General features: G+C 50.2%; 3 protein-coding genes and 4 non-coding genes across 7 annotated transcripts; 3 read left to right on the forward strand and 4 right to left on the reverse strand.

Annotated features, from left to right (window-relative positions):
- The first annotated feature begins 2,241 nt into the window (after positions 1 to 2,241).
- On the forward strand, positions 2,242 to 3,867 carry BJX68DRAFT_31318 (uncharacterized protein). The gene is made up of 4 exons (XM_071048958.1): positions 2,242 to 2,551; positions 2,605 to 2,909; positions 2,959 to 3,283; positions 3,340 to 3,867. The coding sequence occupies exons 1-4, from the start codon at positions 2,351 to 2,353 to the stop codon at positions 3,787 to 3,789; spliced, it is 1,281 nt and encodes a 426-aa protein (XP_070901525.1). The 5' UTR covers positions 2,242 to 2,350; the 3' UTR covers positions 3,790 to 3,867.
- Positions 3,868 to 4,415: 548 nt separating this feature from the next.
- Positions 4,416 to 4,502, reverse strand: BJX68DRAFT_t59. The gene has a single exon. It is a non-coding gene; the product is annotated as a tRNA-Tyr (tRNA).
- Positions 4,503 to 5,023: 521 nt separating this feature from the next.
- Positions 5,024 to 5,114, forward strand: BJX68DRAFT_t51. The gene has a single exon. It is a non-coding gene; the product is annotated as a tRNA-Tyr (tRNA).
- A 278-nt stretch (positions 5,115 to 5,392) lies between these two features.
- BJX68DRAFT_t58 lies at positions 5,393 to 5,483 on the reverse strand. The gene has a single exon. It is a non-coding gene; the product is annotated as a tRNA-Tyr (tRNA).
- A 749-nt stretch (positions 5,484 to 6,232) lies between these two features.
- On the reverse strand, positions 6,233 to 6,323 carry BJX68DRAFT_t57. Its single transcript has one exon. It is a non-coding gene; the product is annotated as a tRNA-Tyr (tRNA).
- A 179-nt stretch (positions 6,324 to 6,502) lies between these two features.
- Positions 6,503 to 8,483, reverse strand: BJX68DRAFT_232216 (putative MFS transporter). Its single transcript, XM_071039459.1, has 3 exons — positions 7,596 to 8,483; positions 7,311 to 7,544; positions 6,503 to 7,254 (listed from the first exon to the last, which is right to left on the reverse strand). Exons 1-3 carry the CDS (start codon positions 8,369 to 8,371, stop codon positions 6,714 to 6,716), a joined length of 1,551 nt encoding a protein of 516 aa, XP_070901526.1. The 5' UTR covers positions 8,372 to 8,483; the 3' UTR covers positions 6,503 to 6,713.
- Positions 8,484 to 10,275: 1,792 nt separating this feature from the next.
- On the forward strand, positions 10,276 to 11,453 carry BJX68DRAFT_31346 (uncharacterized protein). The gene has a single exon (XM_071048959.1). The coding sequence runs from the start codon at positions 10,434 to 10,436 to the stop codon at positions 11,388 to 11,390; it is 957 nt and encodes a 318-aa protein (XP_070901527.1). The 5' UTR covers positions 10,276 to 10,433; the 3' UTR covers positions 11,391 to 11,453.
- Positions 11,454 to 12,081: the final 628 nt, after the last annotated feature.

Below are 12,081 nucleotides of genomic sequence, written 5' to 3' on the forward strand. Positions count from 1 at the left end.
GCTCACTGGGCTGGTTTGAAGTACGACGATTCAGTGTTGGGCAGTTGCGATCTGCACCCAGGGTAGCTGACAGCTTTCCTGGTCAAGTAGGTGTAGACCTGATCAATCGCATGGATTGAGTGATGTTTCCGTCTTAGTCCCACTGATTTATCATAAAGTCACGTAGGATTGTTCAAATCTGCTCACTTTCAAGGCCACCGTCTCGGCTTTCAACTTCAAGTTGTAGTTGTAGGGAAGCCACTGTAGAGGTATTGCACTTTGGCCCAGGCGTTATACCGGTATTACTGCACTGGTGGGAGATCAATCCGGGGGAAAAGTCCTATGCTCAATCAATCCTCGGAAGTAGACAAATAGATAGATGTCGGCAGCGATTGACAACACATGCCGGTATTGCCAACATACTGGACGTTGCACAAGTCATTCAAACCGATATGTTGTACTCCCAACCCGTCGCGAAGTGCTTGTATCTGCCCAGCGATGCATCGACTCGCACATAGAAAAAGCCGCACGTCCGGTTTTCAGCAAACGGTCGAAGGGAGATGTTGATAGAAACCACGGAAAGGCGCCATTTCTTTCTGAACAGGAAAAGCTGAGAAGACATCATGAAGACGTAGGTTCCAGATATTCTGATCTTCGGCAGCGGAAGGTTTCGAGGAGGATCGTTCAAAATAGCTCGTCGAGAATTAGCAAAAGACATAATTGCTGTGCTGAATCCATGGTTGAATCTGGAACCTTTAGCTTTAAGGTATAGATGTGGTGATTAAGCAGCTTTTGGAGCCGCTGATCTGGGCCAGAGGCTCCGGGTGTTGATATCATATCTCATTATGATCACCTTGATATTGATTCCTGACTTTTGGGAGACATCGACGGCACGTATCATAAAGATCAAATGCCTCGTTTTCCTCGATGACGTGCCCATAAAGCTTAGGAACGAATAATTCGGGCACTTTGAGCTTGTTTTCTTTTTCCGCAAACGGCGATGTGCTCGAAAATTAGGACAGCCTGAAGAGATGGAATCACCCTCCAAGAGTCAATCCATCACATCTCCAAAATTCGGGGCCCAGCATTAGCGAGCGGCAATTATGTGCTTGTTTAGGGTCTTTTGGTGCTGTCAGACGCAGCCAAGAAGCATGGCCCAATCCTTCGCACGAATGAAGGATGCCCTAGGCCAAAGTAAGCCTCGGGCGCGTTTTAGTTGTTGCCAGGTGGCAGGACCAGGGTTCCCTGACGATTTCTTATTCTTTGGGCCAGCCAACTTTTAAGCTCTTCCTCGGACTGTTCGCACTGCGCAGCACACAGGGCGACTACGACCGCCGCGGGGTAGCCTGAGCGGGCCAGCGGCGAGCTCGAAATGACCCCGAGGTCGCCACAAAATCTCGCCACTACTACTGCCAGATCTTCTAAGCGAGCCTTGTCCATTCCAAATCCATCTTTCACTGGATTTCAGCTGGAATATGAATTGTTGTCTGATTGGCCTGGCCTCGGTTTCAAGAGGCCCCGGCTAAGCTTCTCAAGGGGCTCTAACCAGGGCTTACGCAAATGCTCCGTACCCCCTCCGTCTCTCCGAGTCTGGCTCATCAGCTTGACCGAATCAGAAACCTCTCGCTCATCAAATTTTTTCGGTTAGACGAGTTCGGCGGGCCAGGAACGAAAGAACCCAGGGATACGTTTACGCATTTAGGACCAGTCGACTCAATTGCCTCAATAATAATACCTCGTGCTCCCCGCGATCATACTCCGATAAATCGCCAGTAGTGGAGAATGCTGTGAACTACGGGTCCCATTTGCCTATCGTATCCGCGAATTAAGTGGGGAGGAGCCTTTGCTAGCCACTATACTTGCTGCTTCCGCAGTCACCAACATGGGTTGGAGATGCACATCGCTCATCGATTGGAGGAGATAACCTCGAGCCGTCAGCTCCTCATCTGATGATTGCGGCCAGAAACAGCCATTGGGATTTCGCGCGGTGCGGCGGGAAGTGAACAAGAGCGATTGTGCGACTTGCAGGGCATCCGTGGATCCTCTTTACACTATTGAGTTTCCTCCAATTCCTGGCCCTGGCCTGGACACCCCACCCATCCCAGGCACACCTCAGCTCAGAAGGATTTAATGCACCCTTGTTACCCTGCATCGATGTAGGCTCTCTCGACTTTGTGGCTTCGTTGCGTGCCTGTACTCGACTCTTCTCGATTATGCGCTGAGATGACTGTCGTCCTGATACTATCCGGGTTGCCGATTCCAGAGCCCAACCGATAATAACCTGAGTTGATCAGAGATTCCCATCTACTGCCCATACTTGAATACTCGCACACGGATTACTATTACTGGCCGCCGGACATTGATCGTGAACATGCAACTTCCTCCCAGCGAAGTTCTTTTGACCTGGCCGACGCCGAACTACACAAACCCTGCCACCCGTGGAAATGCGGTACTCATAGTGACCATCATTTGCTTGATCTTATCTACGCTCGTCACCATTCTTCGAATCTACACCCGGCTAAGGATAACCTGTACAGCTGGGCTAGACGATGTGCTCATCATCTTTGGTCTTGTTCGTGCTTCCGCTCGACATACTACATCGGATCTATACCTGACTGATAATAGGGCTTTGCAATTGCCATGGGCGCTGTGTTGTCTGTGGCAGAACAACAATGGGGCTGGAACCGCCATATCTGGGACATACCGCTAGATTGGCTCCCGACGGTCTCGAAGCTGAATCTCACCTTCCAAATACTCTTCTCCTTGTCGTGCTCTATAACCAAACTTTCCCTACTATGGTTCTGCAAGCGGCTGCTCGGTGCTGGAAGCAAAGGTCTCTCTTCGCCTTATAATATCGGGATGATAGTAGGCATGGTCGTTGTGGGACTGTCGAGTGCGCTTTTTATACTCTTTAGTATATTCCAGTGCCTGTGAGTTCGCCATCCCCTCGTGACAATGCATTTGTTCTAATTTACGAAGTCCGATTCATGCCTATTGGGACTTGGAGCCGCAGTACTCGTACCGGTGCCTCAATGACGGAGCGATCGTGTTCTCTGCCAGCGTCATCAACATCTTCACTGATGTTCTCGTAACCATCCTGCCAATGCCTTTGATCTGGAACCTGAAACTACCCACACGGCAGCGTGTTGCTGTGATCTCTATTTTCGCTTTGGGAATCGTGGTCGATATCGCCGGATCAATCCGAACAGTCTATGTTTGGAAGAGTATGATCGCGTCGTATGACACTACATGGGAGGGGTGGCCTGTTCTCCTCGCAGCAACGGTGGAAATCAACCTTGGTTTGGTACGTGAACGCCTTTCCAAGCACGTCACGCCTTAAACCGTCGCTGACCTTCTTAGATCTGCACCTCAGCTCCTGCGCTACGACCCTTGGTCACATTCTTCCTTCCCCGCCTGCTCGGCTCTACCCACCGATACGGTTCCAACCGCCAGAGTCGCTCCTTGAAGCTATCCTGGAAAATACGATCAACAACAGATGCGTCAAAACAATCCAGAACTTCGCGCCATTTCGCCTCCCAAGGGGAGACTCCAGCCGAACGACTAGAAGTGTTCCGCACAGTGGAGATGAAGACATACTCCGAATCTCGCAAAGACCAGTCCATCGGGAACGCCTATGACATATCTACGGACCGCAACTACCCGAAGCAAGCAGACGAGATACACCTAACCAACGGAAGCGGAATCTTCCACGCCTCCTCCGCCAGCGAGAGATCAATAACCCCCCCTTCGCCCTCGGTCAGGAGCATTCCGAGGGGTATTCCTCCCAGCCGGGCTAACGAATCAGTGTAATAATATTCATTCGCTTCTTTCTCCTATGTTTTATATATAATGAGCTCTACGGGGCGATATATGGGCGGATATACCCTTTAAATTTGTATTAAATCAATAATGGATCATGAATACTGCGCAATGGACTCTTGAAGGCCTTCGGTTGCACTGCATCTTCACATGAAACACCCGGAGCGAATGGAACCGCGACTCGTTCTCTTGCAGGGATCGGAAATTACGTTTTTGGACGCCTTCGCACGTTTCTTCGAGTTACTGGACTTGCTGAGGTTCTGGAACGGCGATAGAGTTTGATGGTTTCACACTAATGTCGGTGGGTTTCAGTCCGAGCGGCCAATAAAGTAAGTTTATGTACTGACACTGATGAAGACTGGGAGGCTGATTGAAGTGCCGAGGTGATCGGACTGCAGTACGGATATCACTTTTGTCAACTGGACGTCGGCTCCGGGTGGTGAGAGTGCAGGCTCGAGAGATGGCACCGAGGTGTATCAATGCGGAGATGTTGTAGACGTGATCAACATCGGCATACGATTCCATAAGTGCCGGTGTCTTGAGTCCCCCGTGGTGTGGCTAATAAGGTAGGGCAGTCCCAGGAACAGGATGGGCGGGCAAGAAGAAAAAAAAAATGATCCCCAGAGCCAGAATCGAACTGGCGACATTCTGATTCCAAAGTAATATTACAGTCAGACGCGATAAACCAACTACACCATCCGGGGATAACAATATAAAACCTTAAATCTGTTTGCCACTATCAACGGTCGAAAGGTGAAACAGCACACTCGGCAACCTTTGCTGAAGTTGCGCTGTCCGAGCATAGGGATAGCATCTTCCAGTTATCTCAGAATCCGGCCGATTTCAACTCAAGTCAACTCATCTCTGTCACCCACCGGACCGCATGAATTAGGCGCTGGAAAGCGTAGGTAGCTTTGCTCTCAAAACGGTAACAGCAGAAGAGAAGAGCCGTCAAGTATCAGTCCAGAACGAAGTCGGTCCAGTAACCCATGCCCCTGATCCGGGATTGAAACATATGAAACTATAGAATTGGCTGCATACAAGGTCCCTATGCTATATTATTGTTATATTACATTCAACAACAAAAATGAGAAGCCGGTAGCAGGGAGCACTACGGAGTAGATCCCTAATGTACCTTCATCAACAATCGTTGAGGATCTGGACGCAATCGAGCTCTTGCGCGCGCTGATATGCTCAAAGCAAATGTAAGCCGTCATGAACACCACCCCCGATGGTCTAGTTGGATATGGCGTTCGGCTGTAATAGAAACAATCTTTGTAACCGAAAGGTCGCCGGCTCGATTCCGGCTCGGGGGAGTTCTCATTTTTTTTTGCCCTCAAAAGCTCCCGTCTTCGCCATCTCTTGGCCATCCACTTTTCTCGAGTCCTTTTCACACTGTCTTTTCTCTTTTTGTTTTTAGGCGCCCCTTGATCTGATTGCAAATCAACTGACAAAAAGATCATCGTTACTCGCGTGGCCAGACGCGATAGCACTATCAGGCACTGGGATATGCCGCAACGCTGGCCGATGGATGGTCTCGCAAAAAAAAAATATATATATATATATAAAAATAGCAAAAGGTATATTATATAGATCCCCAGAGCCAGAATCGAACTGGCGACATTCTGATCACAAATAGATATCCATTACAGTCAGACGCGATAAACCAACTACACCATCCGGGGATTTATGGACTGGGTCGCGAGATTTAGTGACTTGGATTTCTTTAGGGCTTCATTTCCAGCCCTACACCACTCGATGCAATGGATGACTACCTATCCACCATTGTGCTGATGCAAGGAATCTTCGCTACTAGATGATGCACATGGGAGAAAATGTACTTACTAGACTGCTGCAGGAGCGAGCATTCCATCTTTGTATACTGCTTTTGTTCTTGTTCTTTCAAGGAGGAGGAGCCCTTCGTCTACGGCATTGATATATATTAGAACCCCCAGTCGCCAAGTGGTTAAGGGTAAACCGTCTGGTTCCTGAACAGACTCCGCTACAACATACAACCTTGTCTTCGCCCAGCCCCAATACCTAGGCACGTCTCACAGACGATGCCATATCCAATGAGCCCGAGTGTCTCGCCCGGCTAGGGTCTGATCAAGGCGGCCACGGAAAACGAGACAGCCCAGTCTCAGCCACCTACTGTTCCAGTCGGAGCCTTAGGATCCCATCAAGTGGTAGTGGCAAGCCGATCTATAGGTCTTGTAGAGATGTTCGGGGACTAATTTAGTCTTGAGAGGCATCGGTGGTCGCAATCCGCACGCTGCAAAGACATTGAAAATTAACTGGTGGAAGAAAAGAAAATTTAACACAACAATGGCTGGTCCTTCTTAGTTAGGGTTTGTCGAGCGAGACCTTTTGACCATCGAGTTTTAGTATTCAAGTTGTCAAAAAGTTTTTTAAAAAAAAAAAGTGAACTTGTTCGTCCCCCGAGCCGGAATCGAGCCGGCGACCTTTCGGTTACAAAGATTGTTTCCATTACAGCCGAACGCCATATCCAACTAGACCATCGGGGGGTTGTTGTTCCGGAAACGACACCTTTGCTTTATAGCCCTGTTGAATGTTTGTTCCCGGAAGACTCAAGCAGCCATCTATCCCAATGCCGCCCTGATTCCAACGACGTCCTGAGTATGAGTACCCGCCTGTCTGGAGGCCAAATCATACCACCAGATTCCGAATTACGGTTAGGTTTAGGTTCGCCGAAAGACCCTATTTTGCTCCTCGAATCTCAGAGAGATGTATATATACATATATCACGCCAAGTTGCTGGACATTGAAAACACTTTTGCAAATTCACAGTACATAGCCGCGGGGTGTGAAACAACACCAAGCACCAATTTCTGCCTGTTTGCTGTGTCATCCCCCCATAACAATGCAGCTTCTGGAGCACGGCGGCTTTCGCCTCTTCAGTCCCTCTTCAAACCAACCTTGCCAGCCTTCCTCAACCCGAAAAATCCAACCACCGTACACAAAATCATGAACCCAAACATAGTCCAGAAACTCGCCCGGTACCCAGCCATCAGGGCCTCCGCCGATTCGTCATCCCGCTTGTCCGTCACGACAGTCGAGATGACCTGCAAAATAGCCAGACCCAGAGCACTTCCAAATTGCGCCGCCGTGTTGAAGACTGCGCCCGCGAGTGCCTGTGTATCATCTGGGAAACTATTCGTGATGACAATGAGACCAACAGTATAGAGAGCGTCGAAGCTGACGGGTTGCAGAAGCTGTGCAACAAAGGCGTTACCCCAGTATGGCCAGGAGGGCTGCACTACCGCCATGAGGAGTGGGGACCCAGCGCATAGGATCGATGTGATAGTTACGATCCAGACGGCGGGGACCTTGTGCACGAAGATACCAATTACAAGGTTTAGGAGAACACCGACGACGAGACTGGGGAGAATGCGGATGGATGCGTCGAGCGCGGATAGGTGCTGGACTTCCTGGAAGCTATCGGGTGGTCAATTGATGCGAGGGAGAAGAATTACGCGTGGACTGGAACATACAACAAGCTAGCAAAAAGCTCCATGGAGTTAATGACTGCGTTAGACATGGCGATTGTCGCGCAAATGCTGGAGAAGGCCGTGTTCCGCCATAGCGAGTTTGGGATAAGGGCTGGTTTACCCCTCTGGACTTGACGGTGAGCCCAGCCAAGGAAGGATGGTAGAGCCGTGGCAGCGAGGCACAAAATGACAATGCTCTCGGCAGACTTGATCCGAGAAGGGCTGGCGCTCAAGACGCTGTCCATTTATCAGTTCTCCGAGGTTTCTACAGGATGCTTTGGTACTCACGCCAGGAGATAGCACAGCAAAGCCATGAATGCAGACGCCAGGCCAGCGCCTACCCAGTCAATCTTGGTCCGGACATTATGCATAAGATCCGCGTAGCGAGTCGTTCCACCTCGAGGTAATGCCCACAAACCAACAACGGAAAAGAAGAGGGTGATGCCTCCAGCAAGGTACCAGCCCGAACGCCAACCAATCGTGTCCACCAGGATACCTCCGACAACCAGGCCCAGCGAGAATCCAAGGGGCTGGCTAAGACCCAAGCACGAAAACGCAACATTTCGGCCTCTCCCGGGGGGCAGAAGCTGCGTCACGATGGAGATTGAAGCGGCCAAGTGCATCGCGAGACCGACTCCCTGGAGAGCTCTCAACACAACCAACTCCTGACCTGTTCGACAAAAGCCCTGGGCGAGCATTAGAGCACCACTGGCAAAGCAGCCGACCAGTTCGACCCATCGCGGACCAACCGTGTCGGCGACGGAGCCTGCGAGCAGAAGAGTCGAGGCAGTAGCGAGACTGCTCACTGAGGATGGCCAAAAGGAAAGCGAAGACGGTATTTGAAGGTCTTTGGTGATTGTAGGCAAGCCAACAATAACCAATCCATTGATGACACTGGCAGTCAGAGTCACGGCGAACAGCTGGCTCAGCGCAACAACTTTTCGCAATCGTGAATCACGCACTGGTGGCCGCGGCACATGGTGGGCTGATACATTGTTACTAGCAGTAACTTCAAGCCGCAGGGGCTCGACTGGAGCTATTGTTGCAGTCGTAGTGACGGACATCTGGCATTGGAGGATGAACGAAGGTTGAAAGATAGACGACGCAATAATGTGCGTTTTTTTAAAAAAAAATTGCCCAAGCGGGGAATGACGAGGCTACGCCCTTGGAGGTTTGGTCTGTCTGGTGTATTTCCGAGAAGTCAATTATGGTGGAAGATGGAGTCATGTGGAGCATTTTTTTTTAGCGTTCCAATGCGTATTACACAATAATGCCATCGGGTTGGATTCAAGCGATCATACAAGTCCAAGGTCACTTTCGCATCTTGACAGTTGCAAAGGGTGATTTTAGACACTTTCGCAGATATGGTCGATTGAGTTGACATTTTGACACATACGCCGCCGCACAACTTGCAAAGCATGCAATGCTAGATCCTTGACGGTGCAATATTTGACTCCAACTTCTATACTTTTGTTGTCATAGATTGCCCATGAATAGGATGTATGTAAAGCCATTCAGGTCTGTTATATCTGTTATTGAAGCACGACGTCGCGGTAAGTTTTCCCCGGGAGAGAGTACTACAGAGAAAACTATGTCGCCGTTGACTCATGTTTAGATTGATGACTAGTGTATACTGCCAGCGGTGTCCATGGCGTTGGTTGCACTCTCTCGAAATGAGGATTGCGAGCCACCGAGCGGTGATTCGATCCTGACAAGACGCTGAATCAAAGCGATAGCGAGCCGAAGGGCACTGAATTCCGATGGTTACTCTCGCTCGGAGGGAAACGCCGATCTTTTGAGGCTGGATGACAGATGTTGGTATTGCGTCTTGGGCTCTGACTGTCATGACCGATGGTCGAATATGAACTACTATGCTGGTACATGCGAGATCCCAGGTCGCATTTCTAGTCCTCGCCACAACTCGGCCAGGAATCGACTCTGTTCTGCCAGCCTCAGAGATCCTGAGGTGCTCTGCTGCGTTCCGCGCAAAACATACCTTGTACTTCATCGATAATGGAACCTGAGTCCTCTCCGTCTTTTCGAAGCCGGCGATTCCAAACTCACCCCCCTTCGTTCTTTTCTATATAGTCGCGCTCATCTGGACCGATACACACCAATAGGTCCTCAGGGGAAGCAAAATTGCCGCCGTCTTCCGTAACAAGCAGAATGTCAAGGTATCGGGACCTATGTTTCCAGAGTCACAAGTTAGTACTATATACAAAGAGCGCGAAACAAGAAGCATCGAGATGTGTGCCCAGAAAGAGGCCCGAGGGGCATTCAAATACTCGAGAAGAACTGCTGGTTTTGAATTACCTCCACGGTCCCGAGAGATGCGTTGGTCATGTTAAATGACCCTGGAGAGCGTTGTGAAAGTCATCAAAGCGAACACTGGCTTGGACTATAGACTGAGCTGAAGACTTCGAGTTAGGGCTAGAGACGACCTGCAGTATGTGCGCGGTCCGCGGTTGATCCGAGTACTACTGGTTCTGATAGTCCTACTAGGCCTACAGGGCTAAAAAAAATGATAAGATGCCACTTTGGCATTCGGGGAGTCTCGTCTGTTTCTCAGCCAGTACCCATGTCGAGGGCTGGCTGCACGTCGCATCGTCGGGAGGGACCACGGCACAGTCCTGCTTCCCTCTCTCGGTCGTCACGTCAACAACATCCCTTACAGAGATCGGTTTTTCTTTTTTCTTTTTTCCAAGTCACCGGACAACTTGAGAGCCTGGCGCAGTTTCTTGCTTTGGCATAGGCTCTTAATGATTAATGATACGGAGTACATCATAAATTCACACTCCCTCGTCTGCTGAGTAGATACCTCCAGAGTCAAGTAGTAGTTCTGGCTCTGTCGAACAGTCCGTAAAGATACTTATTTTGTTTCTACTGAATGTTCACTTGCTCTTCAACGTTATTTAGGAGTGACGTTGAGCTCATTACCCCGCTGAAAGACTAACAGGGGCCGCACAGGCTTACGTCAAAAAGCGAAGTGATGGGTAGCTCTTACCTAATCATATGGCACTTAACTTACCCCACCAGGCAGCTGCAATCTTCCCAGCTTGCTTCCTCTTCTGAACCTCCTCACGTTCAATAACTTCAACATCCCAAGACAGCTGTTGACCGTCCACTATGGCTTACTATTCCCGTGCGAACTCGGACGTTTCCCAGTCCTCATCATCTGGGTTTACCAAATCCGACTACTCTTCGAAATCAGAACCGTCTTCTAAATCCGAATCGTCTTCTCTGGCCAGTGATGCGGAACACCCGTTGACCCGCTTGTCCAACACCCTCAAGTCCTCAGATTATCCAAAAGAGCACCATTCTGTGGAAAGACTTTTTCAGTTGCACAGACAAGATCTGAATGCGGATAGGACGCGAGAGCAATTCCTTTTGTTTACCTGTGTTCCTCCGTCAGCGGTCGATAGGCTCGCTTCAGACAAATCGAGAGTCAGCCGTTTCGTGCGCATCAACTATAACACGACGACACACTGCCTTATAACTAAGACCATGCCTGCCGGGGCACACGAAGAGGCGATACGGTACACAGATGTCTTGATCTTCAAAGAGCTTCAGGCGATGCAAGTTGATGAAGAAGTCGAGTACTCAGGGTCGACGACAATAACTATCGGTGACTGGGTAAAAGAAGCGGATTCCAGCTGGGGTCCTTTTTCAGCGAACCATAAGCCATCTCTTGTTTTGGAGGTGGGAAACTCTGAGACCGATGGTCACCTTACAACGGTCGCCCATGCATGGTTAGAGTGTGCCGGTGCAAACACGGTTCTCACAATCGCAATCAGCCAGGACTCTCCCAAGGTAGACGTAAAGAATTGGGTCTTGGTACCGAATGTCGCCTCAGTCACCCGCGCTTCCCCCGGAATCGCCCGTTGCACCTCATCACTCACCATCTCGAAAGTTGGGACGTCTACAACAATCATACCAGGCACTGGTGGGGCCACAACAATCACAATTCCATTCGACAAGATTTTGGAGAGAGACGCATTGAAGCCCTCGGAACGAAATCTGGTTTTGACAGAATCCATGCTAAAAAGATTGGCCGAGAGAATCTGGCACAAGCAGTCAATGTAGATTGCCTCGCGGCGCCTTCGTCAAAGACGCTTCGCCTCGTAGATATCGCCAATACAGGTGACAAGGGGTCTTCACAAGTCTACCCTCCCGAGGTAGTGACACCACTTGCTGGCATTCGCGCAGCTCTACCCGACGCCGAGGTAGAAGAGTTGGCCGCACAGATCGACGTGAAAAGCCGGATAATCGGATTGCTCAGCGGAAACAGGCGTGGAAATTGCATCCGGACGAAAATGAGCAATGCAGCAACAGGCGTTGGCTGCAGCGTTTCCCTGCAGCTGGCCAACGGGGGTTTTCCTCGCACTGGCCCCTGAAAACGCCAAGGAATACTTCACCAACCAATTCTGCAGCACCGCGGGCAAGCGTTGAAACAGACCCAGATCCTCCGGCGTTTCCGCGTCATCATTCTTGCTGGCACTGGCAGCTGCCACGAGCGGTGATATTGTTCGGCCTCCGAAGTCTCTCTTCATCTTTTGCAGCAGAAGCTCGCATGGCAATTGAGGCATGGCCATGCACGCGGAGAAGACAAAAATAGGCGATTCTTCCATTTTTAGACTGCACTATTGAGCCGATCGCTGGGGCCCAGGGGTGAGTCATGCAATTTGATTCTGTGCGTCGGCTTGCAGGCTTGCAGCTGGAGAACAGTGCCTCAGCGGTGCGTTGTTCAGTTGTGTTGGCTCGTGTTTCATTTTCG

This window comes from Aspergillus pseudodeflectus (genome assembly GCF_044049435.1).
Source record: "Aspergillus pseudodeflectus strain CBS 756.74 chromosome Unknown BJX68scaffold_11, whole genome shotgun sequence".
NCBI lineage: Eukaryota > Fungi > Ascomycota > Eurotiomycetes > Eurotiales > Aspergillaceae > Aspergillus > Aspergillus pseudodeflectus.